Here is a 16,010-nt window from a genome sequence, read left to right on the forward strand (position 1 = left end):
ACAGTTTGCTTCCGATCTCCATCACTGCACCTCAACATCGTTTATCTGTAATAAATATACATTCGGTGCAACCCATATGAGGATGAGGTTTTCTCTTGAGTCTGGTTCCCCTTCAAGGTTTCTTCCTTATGCCATTTTAGGGAGTTTTTCCTTCACCACAGTCACCACCGGCTTGTTCATCAGGGACACCGAAATGTCCGGTATTTCATGAAACCACCCAAGGTGTTGATGAGAAACCGTCCCCAGCTGCACAGAGTGGCTTCCAATCAAAGAGAACACTATTCAGAGGCAGGCCTGGACGAAGTAGGAAGATCCACAGAGGAAAGAGGGGCAGGAACAGTGAAAACCCTAACACTAACCTTAAAAGAAACCAGACTCAAAATCCTCGTCTGAGCAACACCAAAGTCGGATTATAAATCATTAACCCCAGAGAGTGAAAAATATCATGAGCACTGGAGTGTGAGATTATGAGTGATTTCCTTGCTACAGTCAGTTGTGAAAGCAGGAACTCCTCCAGGAGCAACTCACAAATTAGCTCAGCATCTGAGATCATTATGGATTCAACACCAACTCCTCCATACATGTTCAGTGATAGAGAAACAGCATATGCAGAATGTTTTTTTAGTATCGATTAAGAAGTTGTTCATCCACTAAATCCAACGTCAAAACTTCTAATTTCACCTGTGGGTTGACGTCCAGGATGCAGACCTTGCCGGACTCGATCACCTCATGGATGGAGTTGATCTTGGTGCCGTACAGGTTGCTGTCATACTCGCCGTGCTCAAGGAAGCGGCCGCTCTTAATGTCCGCCTCCATCTCACTGCGTGACATGAAGAGGTACATCTGCCCCTCCTTCTCATCAAATTTGGGCTTACGGGACGTGTCTACAGGTGTATCGAAGGAAACAGAGATATGGATCAGCAACCGCACAAAAAAAAGCTGCCTGTTGGATTGTAACATTTCAGTGTAGAAGTGTGTGTTACAGGGTGTCGTGGTGCCGTAGCGATGAGGTTGTGACATCAGCAGTTTGTTTTTCAGGTTCCGCCGTCCGACTCCTTGAGCGCCAATCAGCACCAGTGTCTTTCTCCGAAATGGGGGCACCTTCGCTACCTCCTCGTAGATCAGCAGCTCGTGTCTGTCAAACTCTAACAAGGAAAATCAAACTATTTTACGTCAAACTCAAAAACCTATTAGACACAAATGATCACTATGCCTACTGTGTCTCGTCTGCATGGGCACGTTAATTGGTTGGTCAATGGTCAATCGTTTGGAGGAAACTGCAGTACTCAGTGGGGAACCTCCAAAGCATAAGGCGAACATGCTAGCATACTATGCCGAAGGGACAAGGAAAGCATGTCGCCCTAAAGATATCTCATTTCTAAAGCCTGAAGTTGACAATACAAGCAGATTTATTTGATTTTTACAGTATGCAGATCACACACTCGAATACACAACACTTTACAAATGAGGTACAAACAAAAGCGTCTCATGCACAAATAACGTCTAAAAAAAAGTCGGATTTTCATTCATGATTTTGGTGTGTGTCTAAACAGGGACTGGGAAGATTATTCTTGAGTGGGGAGTTTTAAACTGGGATGAAATTCATTCGGAATGAAGGGTAGTTTTAGACGCAGAAAAGGGTTTAAACAAAATTTGGGGTGCCCCCTAATAGTCGATGCTATTTTCTTTTTTGAAAGTTTTGCAGAGGTGTTATAAAACAAAGATCATACCATTTTGGATATATGGGGGTGCCCAGATTTTACATAGAACTACCGGTTTTCTCCCAAAAAGTTGTAATTGTAAATAAAATTGTGAGAAAGAAAAGAAGCTTTTAATAGATATTTTTAACTTGCATGAATACATCCAAATGAAATGAAATATCGAACAATGTCTGGGAGATTCTGTAAAGGTATACAGACACTTCCCACTTTACGGAAATCCACTTTTACGGATTCGACCAAACCTGTCCTCAAAGTGAAATTTGTTTGAAATCGAAAAAATGAAAAATGGAGTAGAGTCACCGCTAGCTAGTCGTCGACCGTAACGAATACATTTTTATACGTTTTTTATTACTTAATACAAAATACTGTACACAATGTTTAGATTATTCCGATTTGTTTTTGTATATTTAATTTTTTTATTTAATAGTATTTATAGCTCTAACATCATTAGGAGATATGTGTAGTCAATAACAAACACTGTAACAACATTGGTAAGGTGGGGAGGGTCTGTATTTTGTTCGAATTTAATTAGTTTTTTGATCCAGACTGTTTTTATACATTTTCCTCTATCGCTGTGTGATGTTCTGTACATCGTGGCTTTAAAATGCAGAGGAATTGTTTTACGAATATGTTTATCCGAATCGCGTTGTTACTTTCGTCTATCACCTGACGTTTTGGTCGATTTATTGGAAAGTTGTTTTTGTGTGTTGTGTGTGGAAGAAAAAAAAAGTTGTCTTACCCACTTGTTGATCACCTGGTACCTCATTAATCCCACCTCCAACACACCCACATGCACACATAATTCGACGACTTTAGGCAAGACTTGAGGATTCTGATTCTATTATGTATATCCTAAGTCGGGGGACACCCCTACACAAAGCAATGGTGGGGTTTAGGACTTGGGGTGATTTGGACAAGGGTTTAAAAAAGTGTATAGACTGGTGGATGGTTGTGGACTGGTGAAATAGTTTGGATTAAGAGACCCTAGACTTGGTGGGGTTTGCATTGGGGGTTGGGGGTTTGGACTGGGATGTTTCTTGACTGTGGAACACTTTCGAACTGGGATTGGTATTGGAGTGAAATATGGTTTTAACTTTCAAGGTGGGATAGAAATGGGGGACTGTTTCAGCAGCGGTGGAGAGTAACGAAGTAAATTCTTTACTGTACTTTAATGAAGTATTTCCATTTCGGGAGACTTTTACTTCATTACATTTCAAAAATCAAATATCTTACCTTTTACTCAACTACGTTTTCCAAAATTAGTTGTTCCTTTTTATTTACGAGTGGATAAAACAGCAGCAATCAGGATCAATGCTCTGTTTTGAACTTGTTTTGATTGTAATGCAATTTTTCATTCAACTTAAACTTGCAACTATGTTACAAATAAACCTTAAACCGACAAATTATAATAGGAACATTATAGCCATAATAAATCATAGTTCTTTGGATACTTAAATAAATTCGAAGGCAAATACTTTTGTACTTATACTCAAGTGAACATTTAAAGTGAGCATTTTTACTTGAACTGAAGTCTAATCTACTTTAACTCATGGTTTGTGTACTTCGTCCACCGCTGCGTTTCAGACAAGGAAAGGTTTCAGACTCCTCAGGAGATGGGACAGACACAAAGACACAGAGCCACAGAGAACAGAAGTGAAAGAGGTACAGGAGAGAGGTCACAATGTTACCTGCGTTCTTGGTGGTCAGGTACATCATTCTTTTCTTCTTCTTCCCCCCCATGCCTGCACACAGAGGTCCTGCAGACATCAGCACACAGCCCGGTAACACACACATACACCTCCATCTTATGCATCAGTGTTTTTTCCCATAACATATGCATTTTTTTCCCAGACTCATAGCCATTTGAGCCAAAAAGTTCATGGCAATTGATAAATGTGTGGACCTGAGAGTGGTCCAGAAAGCCAGTTCCTGGTCCTCTTGTCTGGTAGTCTCGTCTTATGGACCATAGTGCAGGTTGTAACATACGAAGTTCTACATTCAGACGTTCTTATTTTGTTTATAACACATTATATACAATTTCTAGTGATTATTTTGAAGTGATGCGGAATATAACAACAACGACAAGTACAAACTTTATATTTAAACTTAAAATTTGAGCTTCTTTATATGCCCATTAGGGGGAGATGTTTGCTTGTCAGCAGTTGAAAAAATGATGTCATGCCAAACGCACCTGTTCTCACATCTCTCTTTTATTTAAAATTGTAGTTTACTCTTCAATGCGATGACGTTGTGAACATTTCAAGCCATATTCCTGAGTGAAATAATGTGTTAGAGCAGGGGGGGACTCTACAAGGACCAGGGTTCGGAAATGATTGTATAAGATCAGCTCGGTGTGTGTTCCTACCTGCAGTGTTTAACTCCAGGTCTCTTTTCACGAATGCTTTCCTCTTTTCTTCCAACAGCTGGCTGGGGATCAGACCTGCGCTGCCGCCCCCGAGATGACATGCCTGGAGCAAAAAGGCCATGATGGGGCTTGAATTGCAATTCCACATATCTTCTGTGCACTCAAATACGATCTTCCTTGAATGGAAGCTCAATTACTCCTTGTTATGAATTTTGCCCTAGAAAGATTTTTAGAGAATAACACCAAATTGTTTGACTTGCACCAACCTGCCACCAGTTGGGGTCATCCTGATTGAAGATCTGCAAGATTTCGCCGCTGTGGAACCGAAGGCCGGCCTCCTTGCAGGGGATTAGATTATCGTGGGCAGGGTCGTAATCAAAATGGCATTTCACAAACGCCTGGTAGTGCAAAGACACACACAGTCGTGACTAGGGATAGGTATCGTTCACATTTGATCGGTACCTACACACATACAGATACTTCTTATTGATACTGTTATCGATACTACTCTATAATTTGCAAAAAGTTCTTTATAATACTCAATAATTTTGCTGAAAATTTCTAGTTATTTTATTACTGCTGAACCAGCTTTAAAATTTAATGACAGCCCTGTGACACTGCATTTTTTTCAGGGGTCATCTTCCCACGCATCGCTATAATGAATGGGCTGCTCCTGGGGTCTCATTCCCTTCTCAATTCCTGTTTTGTTTGTAAATGTATCATTATTTGACTCGAGTTGCCTCCTTTGTTCACTATTACCTGTGACCATTACTCACTAGGAAAACTTTTCTTTACCTCAGACTGACACCAAAAAGAGAATATGATGAATTCTGAAATTCTGATGGATCAGAAAGTGTCGATTTACTTTCTATTACAGCAGCTGTGAAAATGTAAATAATGGACTGGCAGCACTTTTCAGCCAAATTTCAGGATGATCTATTTGGGTGTCACCAATCTGTTTACTTTTTTTGGGTGTGGCTTGGGTGCTAGGCATTTAAAGTGTCCAAAAAAAGAGCTTAAATGCTCGCGTGGCATTCACAAATAAGTACTTGGTTTAGAAATGTATAATGTAATTAGCTTACAAATGAGCAATGAATGGGCCAGTCAGGGGCCAGAAATGCCATTTTCCAAAAGAGAAGTGCCAAAACTGTGTCTGCCAATGGTAAGGGGCCAAAACTCTGTCTTCCAGGGGAAAAGGGCCAGAACTGTGTCTACCAGGGGCCAGAGCTATGTCTTCAAGTGGGAGGGGCCAAAGCTGTGTCTCGTAGGGGCCAGAACTGTGTCTCCAAGGGGCCAAAACTGTGTCTCCTAAAGGTGGAACAGAACTGTGTCTCCCAATGGGAAGGGGCCATAACTATGTCTCCCAGGGAGTGGGGGAAGAATTGTGTCTTCCAATAGGGAGGGGCCAGAACTGTGTCTCCCAGGGGTCAAAGCTGTGTCTTCAAGGGGGAGAGGCCAGAGCTGTGTCTCCAAGGGACCAAAAACTGTGTCTCCCGGAGGGGGGCAGAACTGTTTCTACTAATAAGAAGGGGCCAGAACTATGTCTCCCCAGGAGTGGGGGCAGAACTGTGTCTCCCAACAGAGAGGGGCCAGAACTGTGTCTTCCAATAGGGAGGGGCCAGAACTGTGTCTCCCAATAGGGAGGGGCCAGAACTGTGTCTCCCAGGGGGAGGGGTCAGAACTATGCAACCAAAAGATGTGAGGCTTAAAAATGTCCACCCGTTTCTTTGGGGCGCTGCTGTAAAACAAGTCTATGGGTATAACTTCTATCAAAAGAAGTAGCAGCGTTGACTGACTTGCGCTGCCGGCAATATGTTTTGTTTATGTGCAGTTTGTTTTTCAGGCGGCAAAAACTTTTTTCAGGCATTAAAAATCTCAGGAACAACGTGTGCTGTATGTGGTTGCACTTCTAAGCTGACAAAGCTTCATTTGTGGCCTGAAAAATAGCGCTATATACATAAACCTAAGGTTAGAGTGGACTGCACTTGCGAAAGTACAGGACATGCCTGTCTTGCCTTGCCGGACTGCATTCTCTACCTTTCTAGAAAAAATAACAGTCTTTCTTACTCTTGCTTTCCTAGGAATATAAAATACTAACGCTCAAATCATGGTTCTACTACTGGCCTAATACTACTGCTAATACTACTTACATATTATGATCATCATCATCATCATCATTCCCACTTAATATTTGGTGTCTTTAATGATTATGTGCATAATAAAAAAAAGCAATGATACTAATTGTGTACAGTTAATAATTGTTTATGTACCGTAAGTTCCCATAGTTTGCGCAAAGCCTCATGGGGCGTAGGGAACATGTCGATAAAACATGTAAAAAAGATGATTCTCATTCCTCTTATATCCTTTTTTCCATTGAACAACATCATTAGCTAGACATGGGCGTATTTCAGACGACGGAACCTGAGCGCTTTGATCTTGATTTCCGCTTGTTTTTCTCCAATGAGGAAAACACTGCAATGTTAATTTACCATTATTTCCACTCTGAACTTAAAAATTTTTTATCTGGACTAAAAGGAATCATCTTGCTTTAAAGCCATTGAAGGGGTTGTGTGTGAACAAGATTTCCAACAAATCAGTTTAACACGACGTGCAACACACGCTGTCCCCCTCCTGTCTCTAACATTATCTTTCCTGTATTTGGAGTGTGTGAGTCAGCACTCACACTCACACACTCAACATATTTGCACGCAGGGGATCTGTACGAGTGTGCCAACGCAACACACACCCCAACGAGATAGTCCATACGTATTTGTTTGTCACACGGTCCATACTGGGCATAGAAAAAAATAGGGAAATCATGCATGCAGAAGAAAGAGTCAGTACGAGGGTGGGCCTAAACAGTGCCATCATAGCAACCCAGTGGTCTTGAAGCACTACAGACAGAAATTACCCTTTGTTTGCCCCCATTTCTCTCTTCTGGACTAGAAACGTGTCTGAAATGTTGTTGCGTTTCAATCATATAAAAATAGAACGATGACTATAATCTAATGTATAATAACTTTATCCTTAACACACAGTTGGTTCCGGAAAATAATCCACACCAATGTAGACGAAAGAATAGCAGCAGCGACTGTCCAGCAATTAAGATTTTATTGTATCAACAAATAATAGTTTGTCATTTTTATCTGTTTGTAGTTCTATCCGATGATGTAGAACAGCACTGTGGACGTTAGAGCCCGTTCTCTGTTGCGTTTTCGGCAACCTGGACAAGCTGTTACTATAGTAAAGTTAATGTATTAAAAAACACTGATTATGTCGTCATCATGGCACCTGTAAGTGGGTGAATATATTTATTAGGCAGCAATGAACATTTTGTCCTCAAAGTTGATGTGTTGAATGCAGGAAAAATGGGCGAGCGTAAGGATTTGTGAGAGTTTGACAAATTGTGATGTCTACACGACTGGGTCAGAGCATCTCCAAAACTGCAGCTCTTGTGGGCTGTTCCTGGTCTGCAGTGATCAGTATCTATCAAATGTGCTCCAAGGAGGGAACAGTGGTGAACCGGTGACACGGTCATGTGGGGGAGCAAAGGCTGGTCCGTGTGGTCAGGTCCAACAGACAAGCTCCTGTATCTCAAACTGCTGAAGAAGTTTATGCTGTTGATGCTCGACTGGTCACGACTGTTTTAGCAGCAAAAGGGGACCAACACAATATTAGGAAGGTGGTCATAATGCTATGCCTGATCGGTGGCCATAAAGTTATCTCTGATCTGTGTAGACCTGCACTATTGTCAGAGCTGCTGTTAACCTGAAAGGAACCCGACAGGAACCTGACACAAACCTGACAGGAATAATGCCGGGGCAGTGCTAAATGTGGGCAGGAGGTCAGGATGACAGAAAGTGTGACTAAGGTGAGCACAGATGGGGCAGCCACATGAGGCAGGAGAGATACAGACATGGCCTACATTTCCATCATACGGCACATGGTTCCAGGAAATTGTGATAAAACGGGCCAAGCTGTTCAAATGGTTATTTAAATACACACACATACAAACACACACAGAATATGTAATGATGCCTTGTTACACGGACTGGTATCAATGGCTTAACCTTTTCCTGTGCTAAGTGGACTGTTTATGTTTTGTCCATTATGTCAAGTGCAAACGCTTGCAGTATTTGTTGAATAGGGGGAAAAGAAAAATCTATTTTCATGTGCCTTTTACATCTAATACATCTATACACCCACCAATTCATCCATCTATTTTCTATACCGCTTATCCCACACAGGACGCCTGGAGCCTATCCCGGGGAACCAGGGAACAAACAAATGTGAGCATATTCATAACAATGAGTCAGTTAGCATGCTGAGACCTCTCTACAGCATGAAACATAAAGTTTCAAATGAGTTTTTTTTAACAATACTATATTTATTTCAGAAGAATATTTTTATCTATCCCAGTGAAGTAGGAATCTGGGGTCAGAAAAAAGGGCCAGCCATGTTATATCACCACTGTAGCACAGAGGGTTAAGGGTCCCCAAAAGTGACAGCTTGGCAATACCGGAGATTGAACCCCCAACCTTCCGAAAAGTATCCTCGAGCTTTAAGCACTAAGCTACAACGTTTTCATGAGGGTTAGTTGGATAACTGACCATAGTATGATCACACCCAAGCAAGCCAACTAAACTGTACTTGTGAAGGGGTTTAGTTGCTTTGTCCAGTGAACAGTTTTAATGTAAAGTTGGTGTTTGTGTGTCGCTGACCTGCCGAGGTGTGTGAGGCTCCTGGTAGCTGGGCAGGATCTTAAGCACAACGCTGCCACTGGCCTCCTTTAGCATATCTTGCAGCCCTTTGGGGTCGCTGCCCACCTCTTTCCCGTTAACCTCTTTGATGACGTCACCAACATGCAGAAGGCCCTGTTGATCAATCATACCGCCATGCAGGATGCGTGCAATCACTAGCTCTCCACCTTCCACACGAAATGTCACGCCCTGGGCAGGAAATATTGCAAGAGGGAAGGCTGATATCAGCTACAGTTAAGAGGCAGTCAGCTTATACCACAGGACTCCATTCTAATTGGTCAGGAGACTTAACTAAAAGTTTATTGGTAGGTAAATTCATATCCTTCCCTGTAGCTAAACATATTCAGATAAACCCAGGTTTTACCAGGTGTTCTCCAGAGACTTTGCGTATGCCGACCATCCTGACAGCATCAGGAGGGACGGGTTGGTTGTTGAGAGCAGGGTCCATAAAGACACAGGGGCTGGGGGGTGGTGTCTCATAGCTTTTGGAGGCTACAGAATCATGTGTTTCCAATAGGGACTGGGGACCAATGAGAAAATACCATGGTAATTGGCTCTTCTGCCAGGCTTTTATATACATGACCGCTTGTGTTTGTGCATGTACCTGAAAGTGGGGCTCACTGAGTATGCAGGCAAGTTCATTTGCTGCCTGACTTTGTTCGGTGAGAGGTGTGAGATCTTTCAGGATGTCCTGCACCAGTTCCACGTTGTTTTCCCTTACTGCCTCCAGCTTTGGCTCCTCAAACCGCTCATGGGCCTGTTGCACAAATACAAATGACACAAAAAATTTAAGGTAAAGTTTAGGACTGGGGTTTAAGGACTGGGTAAAGGTAAATGTTTGGACTGGTGTTAAAGGAATAGATTGAACATAAATTAGCATAGGTTTTAGGGTAAAGGCCTATATTAAAGATAAGGTTAAACAACTGGGTTGATTTTAAAGCTTAGGATTTAGGTTAAAGGACTATGTTGAACGTAAAGGTTAGAACAGGGTTTTAAGGATTAGGTTGAAGGTAAAGATTTGGAACGTGGTTTAAGGACTAGGGTGAAGGTAAAAATAAGAACTGGGGTTAAAGAACTAATTTGAAATTTAAGATTAGAACTGGCTTGAAGGTAAATATTAGGACTGGGTTAAAGGTAAATGTAAGGACTTTGGTTAAAAGTTTTGGTTGAAGGTAAAGTTAGGACTAGGGGTTGGAAATGTTTAGGCATAATTTATAAAGCACTGCGCTAACATGTACACCATCATTAGGTAGTAATGATTTCATGAACTTTTTTAATAATAAAATTTAAAACATCAGGCAAGAAATCCAGACGGTTAATATAAATCCAAATTCAAGTAACCCTGTAGACAACAGCTTAATTATAACAGACAATCAACTACAAAGCTTCACTCCTATTCATGAGAATGACTTAATTTCATTAATTTCCTCATCAAAATCATCAACCTGCATTCTCGATCCCTTGCCAACAAGTTTCTTTAAACAGATAACTCCAGAGGTAATTGAACCTGTTTCAAAAACTTTAAAAATAATAAACTCTTCCATTACCACTGGTTATGTACCTAAATCCTTCAAACTGGCAGTTATCCACCCCCTTATTAAGAAACCTGACCTTGACCCATGTCAGTTGTCCAACTACAGACCAATATTAAATCTCCCCTTTATATCCAAAATTTTTGAAAAGGTTGTACCACAGCAGTTATGCTCACACCTACTTATGAATAAAGTTTTTGAAATGTATCAGTCAGGATTTCGGCCTCATCATAGCACAGAGACGGCACCAGTTAAGGTGGTAAATGACCTGTTATTCGCCTCTGATCAGGGTTTTGTCTCCTTACTTGTTTTGCTCGACCTTAGTGCAGCTTTTGACACCATTGATCACACTATACTACTTGCTAGACTTGAGAACATTGTTGGAATAAAGGGAACAGCTCTCTCTTGGCTCAGGTCCTATTTGACTGATCGCTATCAGTTTGTTGATGTAAATGGTGAGTTCTTCACACTCTATGAGGTAAAGTTTGGTGTTCCTCAAGGATCTGTCTTAGGCCCTTTGCTTTTCTCTTTATATATGCTGCCTCTTGGTAAAATGATTCATAAACATGGGATTCGCTTCCATTGCTATGCTGATGATACACAGCTGTATATTTCAGCAAAGCCAGATGAGAGAAATCAGCTTAACAATGTTGAGAAGTATGTAAAGGACATTAGACAGTGGATGCTTAATAACTTTCTTCTGCTCAACTCAGATAAGACGGAAGTACTTTTACTAGGACCACATGCAGCTAGAAGTAAGCTTTCCGATTGCGTAGCATCTCTGGATGGTGTTTCTGTTTCAGCATGTACGGCTGTCAAAGACCTTGGTGTGATTATTGACCCAAGTCTTTCCTTTGAGTCTCACGTGAATAATATCACCAGGATCGCCTTCTTTCACCTTAGAAATATTGCTAAAATAAGAAATATGATGTCGTTACAGGATGCCGAAAAACTAGTTCATGCTTTTGTTACTTCTAGATTAGACTACTGTAATGCTTTAATGTCTGGGTGTGCGAGTAAGTGCATAAATAAGCTTCAGTTAGAATGCAGCAGCAAGGATCCTCACTAGATCTAGGAAATATGACCACATCAGCCCTGTTTTAATCAGTCTACACTGGCTCCCAATCAAATCTCGCATTGATTATAAAATACTACTACTGACGTATAAAGCACTTAACGGTCTCGCACCGCAGTATCTGAGTGAACTTCTGTACCAGTATGATCCTCCACGCCTACTTAGATCTAAAAGTGCTGGCTATCTGTTGGTTCCTCAAATAATGAAGACTACAGCAGGGGGCAGATCTTTCTCTTATAAAGCCCCACAGTTATGGAACAGCCTTTCAACCAGTGTTTGGGACTCAGACACAGTCTCAGTGTTCAAGTCGAGGTTGAAAACTTATTTATTTAGTCAAGCCTTTTATCAGTAGATTTTTTTTCTTAGGTAAAGGCTCAGATCTGAAGGGAGCATGGATATAGAGTGTTTGGTGAACTGGTATATTTGTATGCTGTCGTCCCCTCACATTCACACGTTCACTCAGGTTTGTTGACGGTGGTGTGGAGGGTCGTCTCTTATCCCAGAGATCCCTCATGTCTGTGTTACCTTCTGGTTCTCCCTTTTAGTTATGCTGCCATAGCGAGTCTTGCCGGAGTCCAAACTGCACAGTGACATTACTTTCATACACCAATAGGGACACTTAATAATCCATATCCTTCTCTTCCCGTCACCCTCTTTTCTCTCTCTCTCTCTCTCTCTCTCTCTCTCTCTCTCTCTCTCTCTCTCTCTCTCTCGGTCGAGTTAAACATGCTCCTGAGGCTCCAGTGACCACTGTTCCTGCCCCTCTCTCCTCCGTGGATCTTCGTCCAGGCCTGCCTCTGGATAGTGTTCTCTTCGACTGGAGGCCACTCTGTGCAGCTTGGGACGGTTTCTCATCAACACCTTGGGTGGTTCCATGAAATTCCGGAGTAAGAACAGGAGCTTTGAGGATGGACTGGACTGTAGTTAATGTCAACAGTCTGCTACACTGACTCAGGATATAGTTTGCTTCTGATCATTATCACTTTACCCCGCAACATTGTATATCTGCTTCAAATGGACATTCGGTGCAACCCAGATGAGGATGGGTTCCCTCTTGAGTCTGGTTCCTCTCAAGGTTTCTTCCTTATGCCGTCTCGGGGAGTTTTTCCTTGCCACAGTTGCTCATCAGGGACAAACATATTTATGTTTAATCACCATATTATCTGTGTAAAGCTGCTTTGAGACAATGTTCATTGTTAAATGCGCTATACAAATAAAAATGAATTGAATTGAATTAAATATACTCTTTGAAAAAACTCACCAATTCTTGATTAAACAGATCTTTTTAGAAAACCCTCCCCAGGTCCAACAGTATCTTAAGAGAGAGTAGCCTCTCTCTCATATTCATTTTTCCCCTTCTTCACATCCATGTGAGTTTCCCATGTGATTGGTTCCAAACAATCACAATGAACTCAATATTGTCCAGAGAGTTTTGTGTTTTGAGTGTACCTTTTTTTCCTGACCGTTCATACTGTTTCGAATGCATTGACAATCATAAAGTAGGTCCGGTTAAAGTAGGTGCATGTAAAATAAAAATGAAAGAGACATCAGGCCACATCTTTGAGGTGAGACTTATATTAGTGGTCTCATCAGTGCACTCTAGAAATAATCAATAATCACATTAATTATGTATGCTCAAAGTTGCACTGTATCATTGTTTTATTATTGTCATGTTATACATTTCATTCATTTCTTTTTATCTGAAATATTCCTCCAAAACAGAAAGATAATTCTGATCAATCAGATCATTCTGTGCAATTGATTTTTTTTATCTACATGCATAGTTATTAATCATTATAATGTTTGTGATATGACTATATTTTCATTTGTTAGTCCTTTTACTTAGTGACAAAAGATGGGAGCTTGAAAGTAAAGGTTATGTCTGGTGATTAAGGAATAGGCCTAAGAAGGCTAAGAACGGGGTTAAAGGGGTCAAGACTGGGGGCAAACGAATAAAGTTAAAGTGTGAGGTAAAGTTGGAAATAAATACAGGGGTTAAATGGTTATACTGCTAGTCAAGGACAAGGTTTAATAGTGGAAAGGTATAATATATAAAATATTAAAGCTAGGCCTTTTGGTAAAGCATATTGTTAAATTTAAAGGCTAGGCTAGGAAAAGCAGGGGTCCCCAAACTATGGCCTCTGGGCTAAATATGGCCCGCTCCCACATTTGTCTGCCTTCTGAACAATAGCAGAGACATATTTAGAAATTGTAATTTAAAATATATGTTTTACTTTTTCATATCTGTTTTTGATAATTAAATTTCTATTGATAAAATAACTTTTATTATGGGAGCGGCCTCTAAAGGTGAATAACGTGCTGTTTGTTTTTTGCATGTGAGCCTGTGCGCTGCACGGAGAGCGCTATATTATATTGATTAATCATCATTTAGTAATTAAATGATTATATTTATTCATGAATATACTCTTAATTTCCTTTAACACATTTTCATGATTCAGTAGTCTTTTCATTTTTTTTTTTTTTTTTTTATATATAACTTTCAATACTATTTTACAATTAGTGTTATGTATTTTTTATAAAGTATCCATTGGAAAAACTATTGCTTGATTAATTGGTTATTGTCAAGTACGATCCAACCTAGCTATCATTATCGGTAAAATAATTTCTAGTTATGAACATAGCCTGATTATTTATTAGATTTACCCACCAACGATATGCATATGAATAAGTAAGTCAATGTTTTGATTTTAATAGAAATCAATAAAAATTATGATTGTAATAATGCTCTTTGAATAGGTGATATATCTCTATGGTAATGCTCATTTGTCTGTACAGGACAAAACAAAATAAAAAACTGATCTAACATTAAGAGATAAAATATTTAAAATCATAATAAAATCTCCAGAATAATACTGGCAGTCACTCCGGCCCAAATAATTCTCTGTTACAGACCAACACGGTCCCCATTAAAAAAGGAAAAGTCATCAAGCCTTCATGGAAAAAAGGTTCAGGTACTGCCCCTGTGGTAAAGGAAATACCAGTTTGGGCTGGTTGCAGGTGGGCAGACTTGACTATTAAGGCAATGTAAAGTTTGTTTAAGTTAAAGTTTAGGAATGGACAACGAGTGTGTTCAGATAATGACTAATACTAGGGGTAAAGGATAGAGTTAAAGGTAAGGCTAGGGGATAAGGCTAAGGCTGTAGTAAATGATGGGGTTTAATGTAAAGTCTAGGCCTAGTGGTAAAGAATGGGGAAAGCTAACACGGATCAAATCTTGGACTGGATGTAAACTCCTATTCTTTAATGTTCCTTACCTTTAATTTTGTTTACCTAGATTTTTTGTTTAACGTTTTATAAGTGAAGTCTAGGACTTTTGGGGTAAATGATAGGAAACGAGGGTACAGGACAGGGTTCAAGGTAAGGGTTAGGACTGGTAATAGGAAATTTTTTATTCCTTACATTTACAACATAGTTTTCATGACATATATTTCAAAAACAAATAAACACAAATCTATCATTAAACCTGTCAAAAAGTGCCTCATAGAATGCTTTCCTGAGGTCCAGTGAAGCGACTATGGTACCTGCTTCTCTCTTATCTACTATCAATTTTCTTTACAACCATGTGAGTTTCCCTCATGATTGTTTCCTAACAATCGCAGTAAAAAGTCACCATCAAAAGGTTTTTTGTGTTTACCATTTTCCCCTGACACTTTATACGTTTACAAATGGTTCAAAAAGGACACAATGCCTCTTATAAAGGAGGTCAGACCAAAGTAGGATTTATATCATTGAATATATCAATCTCTAAGTAGAAGTAGGGCCATCATGCTAATTAAAAGCCAGCTCTGAATTCATTCACTTATCTGGATTCACCGTTGCATGTGCAGAAGGTTCCACAGGGAGGTGTTCTCAAGACAAGGCTTCTCAAAAGGATTCTCGTTACAGTGGCGGGAAGGACAACGAAATAGAGGTTTAACAAAAGAAATAAAAATGCTCTGGTGTTTAGCAGTCTCATTAAAACCCATTAAGAGAAATTACTTTTCATACTTACAATTCACCATCAGTTCCTCTTACATAACAATTTAGATTTAGATTGGGCTAATCTTCAAGTACAACCCCAATTCCAAAAAAAAGGGGACACTGTGTAAAATGTAAATAAAAACAGAATTTGCTAATTTTATTAAACCAAAACCGTATTCTCAAAAGAACATAAAAAATATATCAAATGTCAATATATATACAGTGAGGAAAATAAGTATTTGAACACCCTGCTATTTTGCAAGTTCTCCCACTTAGAAATCATGGAGGGGTCTGAAATTGTCATCGTAGGTGCATGTCCACTGTGAGAGACATAATCTAAAAAAAAAAATCCAGAAATCACAATGTATTATTTTTTAACTATTTATTTGTATGATACAGCTGCAAATAAGTATTTGAACACCTGAGAAAGTCAATGTTAATATTTGGTACAGGAGCCTTTGTTTGCAATTACAGAGGTCAAACGTTTCCTGTAGTTTTTCACCAGGTTTGCACACACTGCAGGAGGGATTGTGGCCCACTCCTCCACACAGATCTTCTCTAGATCAGTCAGGTTTC

At 40.0% G+C, this 16,010-nt stretch overlaps 1 protein-coding gene across 4 annotated transcripts in view; it reads right to left on the minus strand.

Annotated features, from left to right (window-relative positions):
* The window catches only part of mpp2b (MAGUK p55 scaffold protein 2b), a 48,719-nt gene that overhangs the window by 1,931 nt on the left and 30,778 nt on the right, over positions 1-16,010 (minus strand). For 2 of the 4 annotated variants that reach the window (XM_083557131.1, XM_083557129.1), the window contains 8 exons: positions 9,451-9,603; positions 9,211-9,366; positions 8,808-9,035; positions 4,353-4,484; positions 4,087-4,189; positions 3,410-3,463; positions 984-1,145; positions 682-884 (listed from right to left, as the gene is read on the minus strand). In XM_083557131.1, the coding sequence (XP_083413257.1) occupies positions 682-884; positions 984-1,145; positions 3,410-3,463; positions 4,087-4,189; positions 4,353-4,484; positions 8,808-9,035; positions 9,211-9,366; positions 9,451-9,603 (1,191 nt within the window). Of the gene's footprint in view, positions 1-681; positions 885-983; positions 1,146-3,409; positions 3,479-4,086; positions 4,190-4,352; positions 4,485-8,807; positions 9,036-9,210; positions 9,367-9,450; positions 9,604-16,010 lie in introns of all 4 variants that reach the window. The other 2 variants (XM_083557130.1, XM_083557128.1) reach the window with 1 other exon arrangement.

The sequence above is a fragment of the Silurus aristotelis genome (genome assembly GCF_946808225.1).
Source record: "Silurus aristotelis genome assembly, chromosome: 12".
Lineage (NCBI taxonomy): Eukaryota > Metazoa > Chordata > Actinopteri > Siluriformes > Siluridae > Silurus > Silurus aristotelis.